At 37.5% G+C, this 19,243-nt stretch overlaps 1 protein-coding gene and 1 long non-coding RNA gene across 2 annotated transcripts in view; one reads left to right on the top strand and one right to left on the bottom strand.

Annotated features, from left to right (window-relative positions):
- Window positions 1–11,980, top strand: part of LOC103350789 (ADP-ribosylation factor-like protein 1) — a 40,960-nt gene extending 28,980 nt beyond the window's left edge. Inside the window, exon 3 of the long non-coding RNA XR_011378409.1 lies at window positions 307–11,980. This is a non-coding gene — a long non-coding RNA (ADP-ribosylation factor-like protein 1). The remainder of the gene's footprint in view (window positions 1–306) is intronic.
- The window catches only part of LOC100344752 (transmembrane protease serine 11C-like), a 64,711-nt gene that overhangs the window by 28,860 nt on the left and 16,608 nt on the right, over window positions 1–19,243 (bottom strand). The window contains exon 5 of the mRNA XM_051819763.2: window positions 5,222–5,289. Within this exon, the coding sequence (XP_051675723.1) occupies window positions 5,222–5,289 (68 nt within the window). The remainder of the gene's footprint in view (window positions 1–5,221; window positions 5,290–19,243) is intronic.

Genomic DNA, 19,243 nt, shown 5'->3' with positions numbered 1-19,243 from the left:
AAATAACAATCTAAAACCAAACTAAATATAGACATTTGGAATCTAATTCTGATGTCATTAAGGTCATATGATGCTCTTTTTCACTGAAAATGTGAACTAAAAATTATTTTAATTTTACTTTATCCTGATTCACAAAATAATCTTTAGTTCTATGTAACAAATGTCTGTAATTCTTTACCACAGGAAATTTTTCTTCCCATTCTTATGTTGCCATTAATTAATTCCCTTAATAAATGTCTGTTAGTCCAGATAATATGCCCGACAGACCACAAGGTCCTGCTCCTACCCATGCTATTTATATTCCAGTAGGAGAGAATGCCTCTTTGAAGTGAGACCTTAATGACAAGGAGGGAGTCATGCTAAGAACTGGGAGAGGAACATTCCAGGAACAAGAAACATCACTGCAAAAGCCCTGATCAAGATGGCTTCAATAGTTCCTTCAGCATCGTTATATCTTAGGTTGGCTTCTTCCTGACTCTTGGCTCTCCTCTGTCTTTTCTTAGAGCATTTACGTCACAAAACTTGCAGTTGTGAATTCCTTTCTCTTTTCTTTGGAGTTATATGTGAATCTTTGAAGACTATCTTGTCACTTTACAATCACAAAAATGACTTTCCTGAGGACCTGAAAGCTATCTTTTTGAACTGTAACCATCAAAGGAGATGACCTTCCTACTTCCTGGTTTCTCTGGGAGGGTGGGAAGATAACTTCAGTGGGTAACTTGTCAGAAGTTGTAAAACCACCTCTTGTTATTAAGAAACAGATATCTGTTTTCCTTTGGGTAAAGCCTAAGCTATTCCTCTTACCCAAGCATTTAAAAATCCTACCTACATATGGCCTAAGTTCTTCCTTTCCACCCATGCATTTAAAAACCCTGCCTCCCTCTGTTTCAGCAGAGTTAAGGGTTCTGCCATCTCTCCCTTATTGCAAAAATAGCCTTGAAGAAAGTCTTCCTTGTCTGTTTAACTTTACTCAGTGCAGCTTTTACATTGACAGCCCTGTGGTGGGTACACGCTAATTGTTTTAGTGGGGAAATAGTAGCAGATCAGTGTATATTATAAATTTGTGAGTGAAGATGATAGTGAGATGAGGTCAGGTAGAGAGAGAGGCAAGGACCAGGTCAGGTAGGGTCAAGTGTATTACAATAGGGAGCTTGGAATTTGTGGGAAACTGTCGGAGACATTATACAGGGAACAACATACTTTTGCATCTCATTTTGGCTGCTCTGTGGAGAATTGATATTCGTGGAATAGGAGCAAAGGCTGAAGGTTAGAGAAGTTGATACAGTAATTTAGGTAAAACCATTTGGGTTCATATTATAGCTTTATTATTTACTAAATGTGTTAGGCATCTTTCCAAGGTCATAGCTGGTGTTCTTATATGCCTGGCAAATACTTAGCCTATCTTTTGCTTTAGTGTCTGAAAGATGGGAAATATATGTGAACTATACATGATTATAAAATATGGAACTAATATACACAAGTTATTCAGGATTGTTTTCATGTTGAATGAGCTAATATAAATGAAGTATTTACAACCACTGTTAAATTACACATTAATAAAATCTGCTTCTCCAAATACAATGATCTAAATATTTTATCCTATTTTTAAGTATATCCAGAAGACTTTCCAGTTGTATCTCAAGAATATAACCAAATACAACATCCTTTTGGGATAAAATCCTTAGGCAAATTAGGGATAGAAGGAACATATTTAAACACAATCAAGGCACTATATGACAGACTCATAGCCAGCATCATATTGAATGGGGGGAAAGCTAGAAGCATTTCCACTCAGATCCAGAACAAGTAAAGGATGCCCACTTTTACCATTACTACTCAATATAGTTGTGGAAAATTTAGCCAGAGCCATTAGGCAAGAAAAAGAAGTCAAAGGGGTGCCAAAGGAAAAGGAGGAAGTCAATTTATTCCTGTTTGCAAATGACATGATCCTATACATAGGGAAGCCAAAAAACTCCACTAAGGGTCCATCAGAACTCATAAGAGAATTTGGCAAGGTTGAAGGTTATAAAATCAACACACAAAAATCAATAGCATTGTATATGCAAACCATGCCATGGCTGAGAAAAAACTTGTAAGATCAGTCCCATTCACAATAGCTAAAAAAATTTAGATACCTTCAGATAAATTTAACCAAGGATGTAAAAGATCTCTACAATGGAAATTTCAAAATATTAAGGAAAGAAATAGAAGACACACACAAAATGGAAAAATCTTCCTTATTCATGGATTGGAAGATTTTAATATCATCAAAATATTCATATTACCTAAAATAATTTACAGATTAAATATGATTCCAATCAAAATACCAAGGGTATTTCTTCTCAGATCTAGAAAAATTACCCTAAAATTCAAATGGAAACACAAGAGACCCTGAATGGATAAAGCTATCTTAAATAGCAAAAACAAAGGCTGAGATATCACATTACCAGATTTCTAGACATATTACAAGGCAGTTGTAATCAAAATGGCCTGATAGATAGTGGCACAAAAATAGACATGTAGACTAATGGAACAGATTAGAATTCCAGAAATTAATCCATGCATCTACAACTGACTAAACTTTGACAAGCAAGCTAAAATTACTCCTGGGGGAAAGGACAGTCTCTTCAATAAATTGTGTTGGGTAAATTGGATCTTTACATACAGAAGTATGAAATAAGACCCCTACTTTATACCTGTACAAAAATCAACTTACAGTGGATCAAGGATATAAGCCTAAACCGGAACCCATCAACTTGCTAAATATAGGGGAAATCCTGCAAGACATTGGCGTAGCCAATGATTTCTTGAATAAGACCCCAGAAACAGGGCAATCAAAGCCAAAATAGACAAATGGGATAACTTCAAGCTATGAAGCTTCTACATAACAAAGAAAACAACAACAAAATAAAAAGGCAACCTACAGAATAATGAGAAAATATTAATGAACTATACATCTGTAAAGAATTATTATCCAGAATATATTAGGAGCTCATGAAACTTAGCAGCAACAACAAAACAATGAATCTAGTTAAGAAATGGGCTAAGGATATGAATAGGCATTTTTCAAAGGATAAAATACATATGACCAATAGACACATGAAAAAATGTTCAGGATCACTAGCCATCAGGGAAATGCAAATGAAAACCACAATGAGGTTTCACCTCATCCCAGTTAGAATGGCTATCATCCAAAAATCCAAAATTAACAAATACTGGTAAGGATATGGAGAAAAAGGTACCTTAATACACTGTTGGTGGGAATGTAAACTAGTGCCACCATAATGAAAGACAGTGTGGAGATTCCTCAGGAATCTGAAAATCTACCAGATGATCCATCCACCCCCTCCTGAAATCAGCATATGAAAGAGTTATCTGTACCCTCATGTTTATAGCAGCTCAATTCACAATAGAGCAACCCAGATGTCCATCAAATGATGACTGGATGAAGAAAAATGTGGTATTTATATATGATGGAATAATAAAAAATAATTAAATCCTGTTTCTTGCAAAAAAATGGATGCAATTGGAGACCATTATGCTTAGTGTAAAAAGACAAATATCATACATTTTTGTTGATTTGTGGTAACTAATACATGAAGTACTAAGAAAAGTAATGTGTGTGAGTATAATTCATATTTTGAGATGCTATTATTTTTTCTAACCCTTGTCTATATTCCTGAGGAACAGTGGTCTTTCTACTTAATACTCATTGAAGCCTTAATTTAGTGGAGAATTAAGCTTGTGATTATAAACTAAAATTATGCCATCACAAAAATTAAATATAAGGGTGTCAGCATTGTGGTATAATGGGTTAAGCTGCTGCCTGCAATGCCAGTTTGAGCCCTGGCTGCTCCATTTCCCATCCAGCTCCCTGCTGATGTCCTTGGGAAAGCAACAGAGGATGGCCCAAGTGTTTGGGTCCCTGCACCCATGTGAGAGAACAGGATGAAGCTCCTGGATCCTGGCTTTGGCTTGGCTCAGCACTAACCATTGTGGCCACCTAAGGAGTGAACCAACAGATGGAAGATCTTTCTTTCTCTCTCCGTCTCTGTCTCTGTCTCTCTCTTGGTAACTCTACATTTTGAATAAGTAAAATAAAATGAAATAAAGAAAAACAAGAAAGGAAGGAGGAGGTAGGGTGAGAATATGGGCGGGAGGGAGGATGGAAGGCATCATTATGTTCTTAAAACTGTATTTATGAAATGCATGAGATCTCTTGTCTTTATATGAATAAATAAAAACATTAAAAAATCCATAAAAAGAAAAAAGAATAAAAAAAGGTTATAACCAGAGAGAATTAAGGTAAAATTAAGTACATAGACATTGGTTTAATGCTCCTTATTTCCAAATAGACACAGTTTTTTTAAAGTGATGATTATTGTATAGCATTCAGACTCAAACTTTTTGCTTAGATTTCATGTAATTTTTCCTATTTGGATATAGAATTACTACATTTGAAGAATGACTCCCACTGCATAAATTGTTTGTTAATCCATTATAATTGCCATCTCATCTTCCCAGAGAAATTTTACCTCTGCTTTCCTCTTGAGAACTTATTAATACTGATAACACTAAAGAATCATTTAAAATAGAATGTTTAGTGTATGCTGCTATATTTAATCTATCCTGAGTTGAGTTTTTACAAGGTGATAAGGACAATTATTATACTCCCAGGAGGCTTAATTTTTTTTCGCTCCCATACAGCATCAATCACAGAACTTTGCTTATAACATTTAATAGTTAATGATCCTGATGGTAAATAGGAAGGAGCAACCTGGCACATGTAATGCACAAAAGAGGTTGATAGTTCATATCACTGAGCTTATTAAACAAAAGACAAAGCTGAACATGCCTACTTGAGGGAATCTTTCTGCCCAGGCAGAGTTTGTGTTAGCCTGTATTGTTTCCCTAAAGTGTATGCTCCCCACCTAGGCTCATAGTTTTGCCCATCCAGACTTTGACACTGCTTATTGGGATTGTAATTATGTTAGTTTGCTTGAAACTCAGGCACTCTGGCATGGGATGTAGCAACCCAACTGGCATTGTGATCCCTAGGCCAAATGCTGATTGCTGTAGTACCAAGGGTTTTGAGGCCCCAAATTAAAATGTATTTCAACCCGTTAGTTGTATGTCAAGCAAAAATTATCCTGTAGCATATGAGACATGTAAATGAAGGGAAAAAGTTTATTCCTTGTGCCTTTCAGTCTATTGTACATACCTTACTTGGACAACATGAGATTTGACATACTGTCTTCTCAGTTTAGATCCATGAAATGTTTCATTCATCTGTTAAAAAGTAAAATTGAAAGTGTCTTATGTTTAATTTTTTCTCATTTTAAATTTTCATTTTGGAAAACTTCAAATATATATAGTAGCATAAAGAATAGTAACATGCATCCATTACTCAGCTTGAGTAATTATCAATAGATTCTCTTTTGCTCCTCTCTGTCTCACAGGAATTAAATGATTCCTTAACATCATCCAATTTACAGTCTTAAGCTTTCCCAGGTCAAGGGGAATAGCATGATAGGGCAGAATATTCAAGGGATCACTGAGTTTGTTTTTCTTCTATGTGTAACCTTTTATTGAATATAAATGCCATGAAACCTAATAGAAATGTTCCCTGAATGAGAAGTTTTTGTACTATATTTTTGTACTATGTCAGGCTTCTTTAATGCTTGTACTGCAAATCTAATTTTCGCATGTTTTCAATTACATGCTTTTGTAAATTTAAAAGTGGGGGGTACATGGAAATCTTACGGAGAAATTTTTTGTAACAATCAGTTTTTCAGCTGCACCCCTGACTGCCTAACCTAACAGATGATTTCCTATAGTTGGGCCTTTACACATCTCTAGTCAATCAGTTTTGTTCTTGTTGCTTTTACTCAGGCAGAGACAGGCTTTATAAACAATGACTTATTGTTGGAATTGAGAAGAGTTCATTTATGCTTTTTCCTTATCCAAAGGAATTGGAATGTGCTTATTTAGTCAGTAAATACCTTTTGAAGTACAACTATGAACAAGATTTATTGAGTCATACTTCCTTAGTGGTTTAATGAAGAAAACAGATAACAGAGGAAGAAATAACTATAAATATGATAATGTGAAATATTATTAAGTGATATAAAGAATGTAAAATAATGAGATGTAGTATGTAAGTTCTCAAGTTAAGCCTCTTTGAAGAATTGACATTTGAAACCTGAAAGATGTAAAATTGACAATTAAGAGAAGATGGAGAGGAGTCCAACGTGGAAGTTCCTGGCGCAGCAGGCTTTCGTAGAAAACGCCTGGAAGCGGCAAATGAAGGCCCAAGTGAGCGGAGGCGGCGCCGCCAAGGCTGGAATAGAAGTCGCTGCTGAAGCTGGGGCCTCTCTCGAACGATTGGGCGAGTACAGACAGGCGGTTCCTCATAGGTGGCTTTTTCTCGAGTATTTTTTCCAGTCTTTTTGGAACCCGGGAATGAGGATTTTAATTTTGGGACCAGATGGAGCAGGGAAAAAAAACACAATTTTGTATAGATTACAGGTTGGAGAAGTCGTTACCACTATTCCTACCACTGGACTTAATGTAGAGACAGTGATGTACAAAAACCTTAAATTCTAAGTCCAGGATTTAGGAGGACAGGCAAGTATCAGGCCATACTGGAGATGTTACTATTCAAATACAGATGCAGTCATTTATGCAGTGGACAGTTGTGACTGAGGCCGAATTGGAATTTCCAAATCAGAATTAGTTGCTATGTTGGAGGAAGAAGAGCTGAGAAAAGCCATTTTAGTGGTGTTTGCAAAGAAGCAGGACATGGAGCAGGCCATGACTCCCTCAGAGATGGCAAATTCACTTGGGTTACCTGCCTTAAAGGTTCGCAAGTGACAAATATTCAAAACATCAGCAACCAAAGGCACTGGCCTGGATGAGGCCATGGAATGGTTAGTTGAAACATTAAAAAGGAGACAGTAATTCATTCACAGGAGGTCCTCTGAAATGAAAGCTATTTCATCTATCTCTGGAAACAGTCAAGTGTGCCTCACACTACTAAGTGTTGATACTAAGTATGATTGTTGGCACACCCTGAAGTGACTGCGATGTTTGTAATAAACGTAAAAAATAATTATTTGGTTGGAAGGGTAACTTGATTGAATCACTTGGAGTTCCATATAATGTAAAATATTCTTTCCTTGCTTTCATGTGTTAAAATATATATTCTGCTGTATGGAATTCTTATTCAGAGACAGTCCCATTAAATACACTCTTATTGGGGGAAAAATCCTCCTATTTTTGAATTAGTGGTTGCAGCTTGTTTGTATAAACACTAACAAATAAACTCAGATTTTTCCCCCTTAAAAGGAATTAAGTCAACCTAAAAATGATAGATTAAGTAGGCTTGGGACATAGGATGTATTATAGTCTTCATTTGCTTAACTGACGACTTGAAGCTGTTTTGTTTAAAAGCTTTTGATTATGGGCATGAATATTATTTTGGTGGTGGACTTATCTGTAATTGTCATTTTATAGTACTTTATAGTTAGAAAAGTTCACCCACATTGACCTTGTGGATTTGTACAGGAACACTGGGAAGCAGGTGGGATGGGTTGCATTGTCTTCAGTGTGTGGATGTGGACCCAGGGTTCTGATAGGTTGGCTTGTTCAAGGCCACCTGCTAGTAAGTTGAGAATAGGGCTTTAAGCAAGACTTTTAAGTCAGAAACTTGGGTCATAAAGTATAGTACATAGTCCTAAAAATATCAACATTGACAAAACAACCTAACTCTTAAAATTATGCTAAAGTAATCACAGTATATTCTAAACAATGTCTACATTACTTGTCCATACTAGCGGAAGTGATGCATATTAAAGCAGAAAATTCATATTAAAGGAAATGTTTTAAAAATCTATTTTAAGCAGCATTTTAAAAGATGCCTTTACTGTATTTCATTCCTTTTACCTGTGATTGGACATGTAAATTTGGTTAAAAGTCAAAATCTTACTGGTTCTATAGGAGAAAATTACACATTCTTGGTTTTCAAGATTGCTTTCGGGGCTGGCATTGTGGTGCAGCTGGTTAAGCCTCTGCCTCCAATGCCAGCATCCCGTATGGGCACTGGTTCAAGTCCTAACTGTTTCACTTTTGATCCAGTTCCCTGCTGATAAGCCTGGGAAAGCAGTGGAACCTGCCACCCACATGGGAGACCTGGATAAATTTTCCTTGCTATTGGCTTCTACCTGACCCAGCCCTGGCCATCTGGTGATAAACCAGCGGATGGAAGCTCTCTCACTCTCTGTTTCTCCCTCAAACTGTAATTTTTCCTTTCAAATTTGTTTTTCAAATTAGGCCTTCTGCTAGGCTATGAGTTTAAAAAGCAATTTATGTGTTAAGGAACTTTCCAAACTACCAAGTCCACTCCATTGCAGGATCAGCAATGTGACAAGAGTAAATACAGTTATGAGTAATGACTGAAGGGGGCTAAGTTTTTTTCTTTTTCATTCTGGACAACCAGCATTTCAAAAATCAATGCTGGTAAAGAGAATAATTGCGTTGAGCCCCCCAAACCTCAGGAACACTAGTAGTTCATTTCCTGGCTCTCACTGTCCTTGCAGATGGGGCATTCTCTCTGCTCATATGAAAGCAGTTTTCTCTTTTCATCTGTGGGATTTTAAGAAAACTCCTTGCCCAATCCCCAGCACCCATTCCTGATTTGGTCTCCCCCCGCCGTGGGCACTAGAATTTTCAGTACAACTACTACTACTCTTGATTTCAGAGACTTTCTCATTGTGTCATCAGTGTCCGGAATAGTATAGTGCCTGGCACATTGGGGCATTTAAGGATGTGTTCACAACTGACAGGATGTGTATTTGTCAGCCTGAAAGATAGTACCCCTACAATTTATACTTGCATTCCTTCTAGTCAATGGCACAGGCTAGGACAAGCTAGATCAAGAAAACAAGCTCACTTATGAGCAACAAAGTAGCTACTCCCTAGCAATTCAGGAGCACTGAAAAATCTCAAGTATAGGGAAGTAAGGACTTGGCAGGCAGGCAGATGCACTCCCTGAAGGCACACGGTTCTTGCTCTCTTGAATTGTGATGGCATGCAGCTGTCCCAGATGTCAGGACTTTGGTGATCCTGATCCCTCTGCTTTGTCACAAAGTATTGGATGGGATAGCATGTACATTTATTTAATGGAGTTTAGATTATAAGGTCTTTGTCTAGCAGAAAACAGCTGCATAAGTAGGTTACCAGGATCTGAATGCTGATATTTAACAAAAGCAAGACCAAAAGAAAATCTGAATGCTATTTTGTGAGAAGACTGAAAATGGGAAAGGCACCGAACTTGGTATTAGAACATGAATTCTGGGTTTAAATGCTCACCACTTCAGCTTCTTTTCTATAAAACAAGACCTGGACAAATGATACCAAAGTTTTTGTTGAGTGAGCTCTAACATTTTATAACTCTGGTTGGTAGCTGTACTGTGTTATGTGATTCTGCTATAAAGGGGAAGTGGCAGAATTGCCATCTGAATACCTGAGATGCACTTTAACTGTGGAAATGTAAACTGTGAGGGCAGGGACCATCTTATTTACTGTTAGTGTCCCTGGCATCTAATGTGGTGTACCTGGCACAAAGTAAATCAATAAATATGAATTTAAAAAAATGAGAAAAAGAAGAAGAAACAAGTAAGAATATTAGGTAAGAATGAGATTTATATATTTGAAGGAGAAAAATAAAGCTATGATCCAAGTAAAGTAAGCAAGGGAGAAAGTGCATAAGTTAAAGTTTTCCAAGTAGGGAGGGGTAAGATAAATAGAGTGCATGGAGGGGGTTTCTGGAAAGATGATGAGTAAATTGTACCATATTTTTCTTCCATTCGCAATTCCAATGTATCTGCTTAACCTGGAGACACATAGATCAGACATTATAGGAGTCAGGGAAGCAAGGAAGTGATGAGGAACTTTCTCTCCAATGGATCAGGCAAGAACCTAGAGATTTGTCTGAGAATCTTGTGCAAATAAATAATTACATGGGGCCTTTGGAATAGCTTTTTGTGAATAACCAGAATAAAATTGACATGAACTTAGATGAGTGAGTTTCTGTGGCCCTACAGAGGCCAAAAAGGATTTGGAAAGGAGGAAGAGGATGAAGTTTCATTTCTTCTGAGGTTGGGCTAATGCAGTGGATTGAAAATAGGAAGCCAGAAGAAATTTTCTGAGGTTTTAGTATGGAGAAACAGAATGCCTGCTGCCTGACTTTCAGCCTATAAGACTTAAGAACATCTTGCCTTCCATCATGTGAGTCCATAGACAAGTGGCCCAAATAAGCCCATAAAAAATTGATAATACAAATAAAGGAGCATACCAGGCAGATCCAAAGAGAACTTCAGGAGGAAACAGATACCAACTCAAAAAACAATGTCAAACAAGCACACAAGAATTTTCAGAAACAGCACCCCCTACCCCTAAAAAAGACTATTTGGTGCTGAAACATAATTTTAAAGCCTAAAAATTCAATATGTCAGATTGATTTAAAAAACATCCTGCTAATTTTTAAAATTTTGAGAGGCACACACACATACACACACACACAGAGGGAGAGAAAAATCAAGCGAGCTTTTGTTTGCTGATTCCCTCCACAAATGCTTGTAATAGCCAGGGCTGGGCCGGGACAAAGCTAGAAGTCCAGAATTCAATCCAGGTCTCCCACATGGGTAGCAAGGACTCAAGTACTTGAGCCATAATTACCTGCTGTCTTCCAGGGTACACATTAGCAGGAAGCTGGAATCAAGAGCTGAGGCTGGACTTGAACCCAGGCGCTCCATCATGGGCTATGGTCATTCCAAGCAGCATCTTAACTAGGCCAAACATCTGCCCTGTCAGATTGATTTAATTGGGTGATGTAATCAAGATGGCTGACTAGAGGAGCCTGGAGCACTTCTCTCCATAAGAAATGACCAAAAATAAAGAAAAAAGGCCAGGTATTTCTTCAGAATATTTGAGGAAAAGCTGCAAAGTATAGTGAGAATGTGACAGTTACATCTTAGAACATGGAGATATATAACCTTGTAAAAAAAGAGAACTAAGTACATGGCATTTACTTTTCTGTTTCTCAAAGTCAATCCTGAACCAAGAATGACTTTGCTGGGCAGGGAATAGGTAGGCAAGAGACCCCTGCTGTCTTAACTCATCCATGAATATCTGAAGCATTTGCTGATGGAGAATCCTGCAGACTTCACAAGCCCTGAGCCATTTGGAAAGCCACTAGGTCACCTCACTGCTGCATTGCCCTGGAGGAAGAGCTCACCTTATGTTGTGTAACCCCCCACTGATGATCCCACTGCACAATGCCATCTGGAGAGCCCCCCACTCACCCAGTGAAAATTTCTTGGCATATTTAACATACAAAATTGAACTGTGCAGACCTGGAAAAATTTAGAAGGCCAAAAACAAGTAATGAGTCAGTACTAAAAAGTCTCCCAACAAAGAAAAGCCAAGATTGGATGGCTACATTGATACATGGCTACATAACCAAACCTTTTAAAAAAACTGTCTTTCTTTAATAGAGAGAAGACAGATTCATTCTCTCTCTCTCTCTCTCTCTCTCTCACACACACACACACACACACACACAGCTTTTATCTGTAGGTTCATACCCTAAATGCCATAATAACCTGGATTAGGCTGGGCTGGGGTTGAGAGTTTGGATCTCAATCCAGGTCTCCCATCTGAGTGGCAGAGACCTACCTACTTGAGCTATCACCATCTGCCTCCCAGAATCTTCAGCAAAAGCAAAAATTAGAAAATTTTTCAAACTTAGAAGCTTCTGTACATGAAAGGAAATGATCAAGAGTGGAAATATAACCTTACAGAATGGGAGAAAATATTTCAAACCATTCATCTCACAAATGATTAATATCTAGAATATATAACTGACTCACGAATCCAATAGCAGCAAAAAAAAAAAAAAAAAACACAAAAAAACCAAGAACCCCTTAAAGACTTAAATAAGATATGACTAAATGACCTGAATGGATGTTTCCCACAAGAAGACATACCAGAGGCTAACAAGTATAGGAAAAAGGGCTCAAAATCACTAATCATCAGGGAAATGCAATTCAAAACCACAATGAAATATTTCATTGAATGATAAATGATGTACTTTAATTTTTATTTTTAAAAGATCACTGTAGCTACTGTGCAGAATACAGATTATAGGGAGATTATATTGGAAGCAAAGCAACCAATTAGGAAGCAGTTTTAATATCTGCTAAAAAAATGCCCGCCCCCATTAGTTTAGAGGTTAAGGTTGAACAGCTGGGTTGATTTAGATCTTATTGAGATAACTAGGATTGGAAAAGGAATTAATCTTGAGGTGAGGACCATGAGTTATCTTTTAAGGGTCATCAATGTAGTTGGCTTTAAATGGGGGTTTTGGATAAGATAGGTGTAGGGAAAACATAGCTACAAAGACAAAATTTGGAGAGAGATGGGGAAGAGAGGATCAGCTTGGGAGGATGTCATGGAGACTTCCTGTATTTAGGTTCTGTATATAATGAGGAATCTACAAAGATAACAGGGAAAGCAGCTAGTGAAGAGGAAGAGAACCTAGAGAGAGGATAATATAGAAACCCACAAAAGAAAAGGTTCAAGGAGGGAAGGAGAGTAAGCATGAGAGTTTCAAGGAACAAGTGATCATCAGATTTGGCAACAGTGTAGTCTTTGTTGAGTTTAGTGAGATGGAGAGAAAGGGAATCCCGGTTGGATTGAATTAGGGAGATAAAGAGGTGGAAACAAGAGGTATACCAAATTTTCAACAAAGTTTTGAGAAGAGAAACAGGGACATGAGTTTGCAGAAGAACGTGCAACTTAAAAGATGTTTTTAGAAGATAAGTATGTGAACAAGTTAACTGGCATCTCTGATGAAAAGACTGTGAAATATGGTGGTGCATTTTAGGAGAGCTGTAGTGTTACGGTGTCTTATTTCCTAAGAGAAACAGAGAATCCTATGGAAAATAGAAGAATATATTTTGAATATGGTTAGCAGTGACTGACTTTTGTCTTTGAAGAAATAATTGGTCAGTAAGGTACAGGGAACATACTATTTTAATATATGTGCTGCCAAAGTGAACACCAGGGAACATACTTACAACTACAAGGAATAGGCATGACAGAATTATATTGTTCTATGTGTGTCTGGAGACAGAGTGCAGTTGATAATAGTAGATTCAGGAAAATTTCAGCTTGAAAAGAATCTTTAACATAATTGTATCCAGTTTTATCCTTCAAATAAGTAAACAGAATCTTGTCCATGCTAACTATTTTCAATATCAAGTGGTTTTGCCTAGTATCACTTTCTAAATTTTAAAGATAGTTCTGTGTCATGACACTACTTATTGGATAGGAAATAAAATTTTTATCATAAATTGAAGGCTTGTACTGATTGACAGTTTAATTTGGACAGAATTTTGATGTGATTAAAATAATGAGTATTTCATTTCGGGAACATATATTTCTATTATTCTTTTACTTGTTCAGTTATGTATTACAGTTTTATTCATATAGATTTTGTATGATTTGTGCTCATTTTTTGTATTTTATTATTTTGTTACTATTATATAGTACTTAATTAAAATTTTATATTTTGTTATTTTTAGCATTTAATCTTATGAAAGCTATTATGGATTGGTTTTATGTTTGGCCAGTTTACAAAACTCTCCTACAGATTATAGATATTTTTCAATCAAGTTTCTTGGATATTTTGAGTATATTAGGATACTTCAAAAATTACAAGAGAGGAAGGAGGGCTAAAATTTAGCCTTAATGGTTAAGATGCACATTAACAATGAAAGAGTGAGGGAGAGGGAGAGGAAGGTGGGGGAGACACAGGCAGAGGGGAGAGAGAAAGAGAGAGACAGAATCATTATATTCTTAGAATAATGTCTATGAACTACATCAAATCTGTTTTCTTTGTATTAATTCCATATTAATATAAGAATTGGTGAGAATTGTGTTGTAATTATCATGCATTTACTGTGTCCCCGTGATTCTATTGTATAACTTTCAAAATAAAATTTAAAAAAATGATGCCCACACCCACTTTGGAGTACCTGGGTTCAGTTTTTGCCTCTGATTTCTGACTCTAGCTTCCTGCTAATATAGACCTGGGAAGACAGTGGTAAAGGTTCAAATAATTGGGTTACTGCTGCTCATGTGGGAGTTCTGTATTGAGTGCCCATCCTAATTTTGGCCTAGCCCAAAATAACCACAGCAGTGGCTGGGAGCTATTTGTCTATCTTTTTATGTCTCTCTGCCTCTCAAATAGATAATAAAAGTCCAATATGTAAATGGAAAGTAGTATTAAAAGATTTTTATTTCATGTAAGATTTTTTTGAAGTTTGCATATTCTTTTAAGTAATATGATTATTTATGGTACTAAAATCACCTATGAGTCATTACAATAGTTACCAAATGAAGAAGACTTAAGTATCAATGAATCTATGTTTTTAAGAAACAGAAACCATGGCCAGCGCCGTGGCTCACTTGGTTAATCCTTTGCTTGTGGCACCAGCATCCATATGGGCACGGAGTTCTAGTCCCGGTTACTCCTCTTCCAGTCCAGCTCTCTGCTGTGGCCCGGGAAGGCAGTGGAGGATGGCCCAAGTGCTTGGGCCCCTGCATCCACATGGGAGACAAGGAGGAAGCACCTGGCTCCTGGCTTCGGATTGGCACAGCGCCAGCTATAGTGGCCATTTGAGGAGTGAACCAACGGAAGGAAGACTTTGTCTCTGTCTCTCTCTCTCACTGTCTATTACTCTACCAGTCAAAAAAAAAAAATCAGAAACCTTATCAAATCTAGAAATGTGGTTATATAGAGAAACAAAAAAATACAAGAGATTGTCCTTTGAACATTTTCAAAATAAAGTACAAGTCCTAAAGATCTAACTACCACATGAGAGAGCAGAAAATTTTTTAGAATATAATTGCAATCACTTCTCTCAATAATTTCTCTTTCCTAAAGCATAAGACTTTATTTACTTTTTAAGACTTTAGTGTATGGCCAGCGCTGGGGCTCACTAGGCTAATCCTCTGCCTGTGGCGCTGGCACACCAGGTTCTAGTCCCAGTCGGGGCACCGGATTCTGTCCCTGTTGTTCCTCTTCCAGTCCAGCTCTCTGCTGTAGCCCGGGAAGGCAGTGGAGGATGGCCCAGGTCCTTGGGCCTTGCACCCGCATGGGAGACCAGGAGGAAGCACCTGGCTCCTGGCTTCAGATTGGCGCAGTGCGCGGGCTGCATCACGCCGGCCATAGCGGCCGCTTGGGGGGTGAACCAACGGAAACCGGAAAAAGGAAAAAAGGAAAACCTTTCTCTCTGTCTCTCCCTCTCTCACTGTCTAACTCTGCCTGTCCAAAAAAAAAAAAAAAAAAAAAAAGACTTTAGTGTAGTGACAATAATATAGTGTTGTTTAAGATATTCCTCTCCAACTAATTTTTTTATATAAGAAATCCAGATATTTAGAATTACTGTCACAAATGTATGGGAATTCTTTGTTTTTTAAGTTTTAAAAGGTTTTCAGAGTCAGGGAGAGAATTAGAGATAGAGAAGAGGGGAGGGGAAGGGAGAGGAGGAGAAGAGAGAAGAGGAGAGGAGAGGAGAGGAATGGAAGAGAGGGGAGGGAAGGGGAGGAGAGAGAGTGGAGTAAAGGAGAGAGAGGTGAGGAGGGGATAGGAGAGGAGGGGAGGAGAGAGGAGAGGAGGGAAGAGGAGAGAGAAAAAGAAAGAAGCAGTTGGGGCCGGTGCTGTGGCGCAGAGGGTTAATACCCTGGTCTGAAGTGCCGACATCCCATATAACCTGGCTGCTCAGCTTCCGATACAGCTCTCGGCTATGGCCTGGGAAACAGTAGAAGATGGCCCAAGTCCTTGGGCCCCTGTACCCACGTGGGAGACCTGGAAGAAGCTCCTGGCTCCTGGCTTCAGATCAGCGCAGCTCCAACCGTTGTGGCCAATTGGGGAGTGAACCAGTGATGGAAGACATCTCTCTCTCTCTCTCTCTGCCTCTCCTCTCTCTGTGTAATTCTGACTTTCAAATAAATAAATAAATCTTTTTTTTTTTTTTTTTTTTTTTTTTTTTTTTTTAGAAAGAAGCAGTTTTCATCCTCTTGTTCACCCCTCAATTCTAACAACGCACAGGGCTGGACCAGGACTGAATCTGAGAGCTGAGAACTCAATTTAGGTATCCCTTGTGCGTGGCAGGAATCCAATTACTTGAACCTTCTCTGCTGCATCCCAAGGATTGAATGGCTGGACCCAAGAATTGAACCCATACATGAGTGTTGATATCTTGAATATATAGAGTTTATTTATCTATATTTTTTTCCAGTTGTGGAAAGTAAAATCATCAGTAATTTTTATAAGGTATCTTCAAATCACTTGAAATACAAATTATAGCTCTATAATGTTGATTCCATTTTTGTTAAACCTTGGATCTTAATTCCTTTATGGATGGAAACCTGGTGAAAATGATTTTCATTAAATCAGCTAAACATTGTGTTTTAAACATAGCCTGGATCAGAGAGTAATGTTTGAATTTTCAGCCATCTTGGAATTCATATGTTAGATTTCTTTTTTTTTAATTTTTTTTAAATTTTATTTTTGACAGGCAGAGTGGACAGTGAGAGAGAGAGACAGAGAGAGGAAGGTCTTCCTTTGCTGTTGGTTCACCCTCCAATGGCCGCCGCTGCAGCCGGCACACCACGCTGATCTGATGGCAGGAGCCAGGTACTTATCCTGGTCTCCCATGGGGTGCAGGGCCCAAGCACTTGGGCCATCCTCCACTGCACTCCCTGGCCATAGCAGAGAGCTGGCCTGGAAGAGGGGCAACCGGGACAGAATCTGGCGCCCCGACCGGGACTAGAACCTGGTGTGCCGGCGCCCGCAAGGTGGAGGATTAGCCTATTGAGCCACGGTGCCGGCCTCATATGTTAGATTTCTTATACATTTTGAGGAGCATGTAATTCAATGAACACTAACATATTTTTCCCTCAAACTGAAACAATGCCAATATATATTAGATGGAAAAGAAAGGACTGAATATTGTCATTTATTGTATTGTCTTTATAAAGTTATGTTTCTACCTCTGATGTACTCCACAGATAGGAGTCTAGGTTGTCTCAAAGAGAGGCATATATGAAAAGATGCTTATGTTTCTAGCGAGTTCAGGTTAGCTCAATGGAAAATTTATGAGACAAATGTTCTGGTTGTTTAGTGACATAAAATGCCTCCTATTTTTGGACCCTCTGGTAAATGGCTTGGTTTATAAGCTTGACTGGCCAATGTAGTCCTGTCAATCTTGGTACTTTTTGCATATATCTCTTTGGTTATCTGTAACCCAACACATTTATAAGTGAAAACTGCATCGATTTTGGTTAAACATTTTGGAATATTTGCCCAGTCATATGAAATTTATGTAAGTTAAGGTCTGCTCAAGGTTTTACAAAATCTGTATGCTTTTAAATTTTAGGACCATAGTCGTAGAGTGGAAGCATCTTTGTAGTATGTCTTTGAATACATTAACTTCAAAATGGTTGTTTTGTCGTAAGAAAATGGCATAGATCAGAACTGAAAGTTAGTAAAACTATTATTATTAAAGTCCTTCTCACTCCTCAATATTAGTATTTCTGTTCACTTTAATTGGATAGAATTTCTGCTGGAGAGCTACATATGAATAAGGAAAGATCAAGATTCCTTGAGTTTTCTATTAGAAAACCACTAATCTAAAGTATGAAAATCTTCTCTATTAAGACCTATCATTTGTAGTTAAAAACTGTCATTCATAGTAACGTAACATATCTCTTGATCCAATTTCTTTGCTTTTTTAAAAGTATGAATCATCACAAGAATTGCATGATGGAAATTTGCAGAAATAAATATGTAGATTGTAGGTTTTCTAATGATGACTAACAGGTAGGTTTGTCTAATGATTCACATCTTCCTAGGTACATATTATTATTACCAGTATTGTACTTAGGAATGTCATGTATGATAATAACTATAATACATGAAGCATCATTGTGCTCAATGAAAATAGATAGGCATGTAAGAGCAAGCACTCAGACACATGTAAATGGAAAAAAAAAGTATGAGAAATATATAGTGAGTGGCTTAATATCAGTGAATTAGAAACTAGGAATGAGAACTGCTAAAGAAGCCTGAAGGAAGATGTTGGTACTGAGTTGATCACCAAGGATATTATGGTAATTGATCGGACTGACAGAGTATTCATTTGTGAGATAAACATAGACTAGTTGATTTGAATGGATGTGTAAATTTATAGCACAAAAGGAGATTTCTTAGTATCAGCATTTTTGGAGCTGTTCTAAAATTATATTTTTACATTAATTTTGTTATTTACATATAGTTCATTAAGACTATTAATAATGCTTCTGTTTTAGGTAATTCTAAGGCTTTTTAGAGCTTAAAAAATTCCAAGATTTCTGTTTAGGTTATGGCACATTTCATCTTATGTAATATTTACAACAACCCTATTAGTTAGGTATTTGTGATCTCATTTTTAGTTGAAGAAACTAAGGTGCCAGGAAATTAAACATCACCTTGTCTAAGATCATAAGGCTGGTAAGTGCCTAAGTTAAGGATTGAACAAGGATTTTAAGTTCAAAGCCTATTTCTTAATTATGTTATCTTGCTCTCTTGTCTTTTCCTTTTCATCAAAAAGCTAAGCCTGGGAATTTTCCGTCTCCATTTTCTATCAACACTTAGTAAAATGGTAAAAAACACACCAGGAATATCAATGACTTTGAGTTTATTAAAGCTGGGAGACAGTGGGATGTGATAGAACGATCACAGCTTTAATCAGTACAGCTGCTCCTGTAGCTGTGTGCTCAGATGTATGCATCGGGAAATGGAAGATGAATGATACTACCACTCATCTTGACAGTATTTGGACTGGTTGTAGAGTTACTTAATTTTAGTAGTGTCTGATAATGGAAGTTTATATGTAAGATACAGTTAAGATCTTGCATTGAATTTCTATTCAGGTAAATGTTAAGAGGAAGTATACTCTTAAGCAAGTGTTTTGTAGTCTTCACTGAACACTAAGGAGCTCAAAGATGGTTTTTGATTTGGGCCATGTACCCTGTTTCAGATTGGTCATTCCTATTCCTTGAAGGACTACTTAGTATCAAGAGCAGAAACACTATGACCTTAATAATTCATCCTGCAGGTGGGATATCTGAGGGT

Source organism: Oryctolagus cuniculus, chromosome 8, assembly GCF_964237555.1.
Source record: "Oryctolagus cuniculus chromosome 8, mOryCun1.1, whole genome shotgun sequence".
In the NCBI taxonomy this organism is placed as follows: domain Eukaryota; kingdom Metazoa; phylum Chordata; class Mammalia; order Lagomorpha; family Leporidae; genus Oryctolagus; species Oryctolagus cuniculus.
This window is presented reverse-complemented; position numbering and strand designations above follow the sequence as displayed.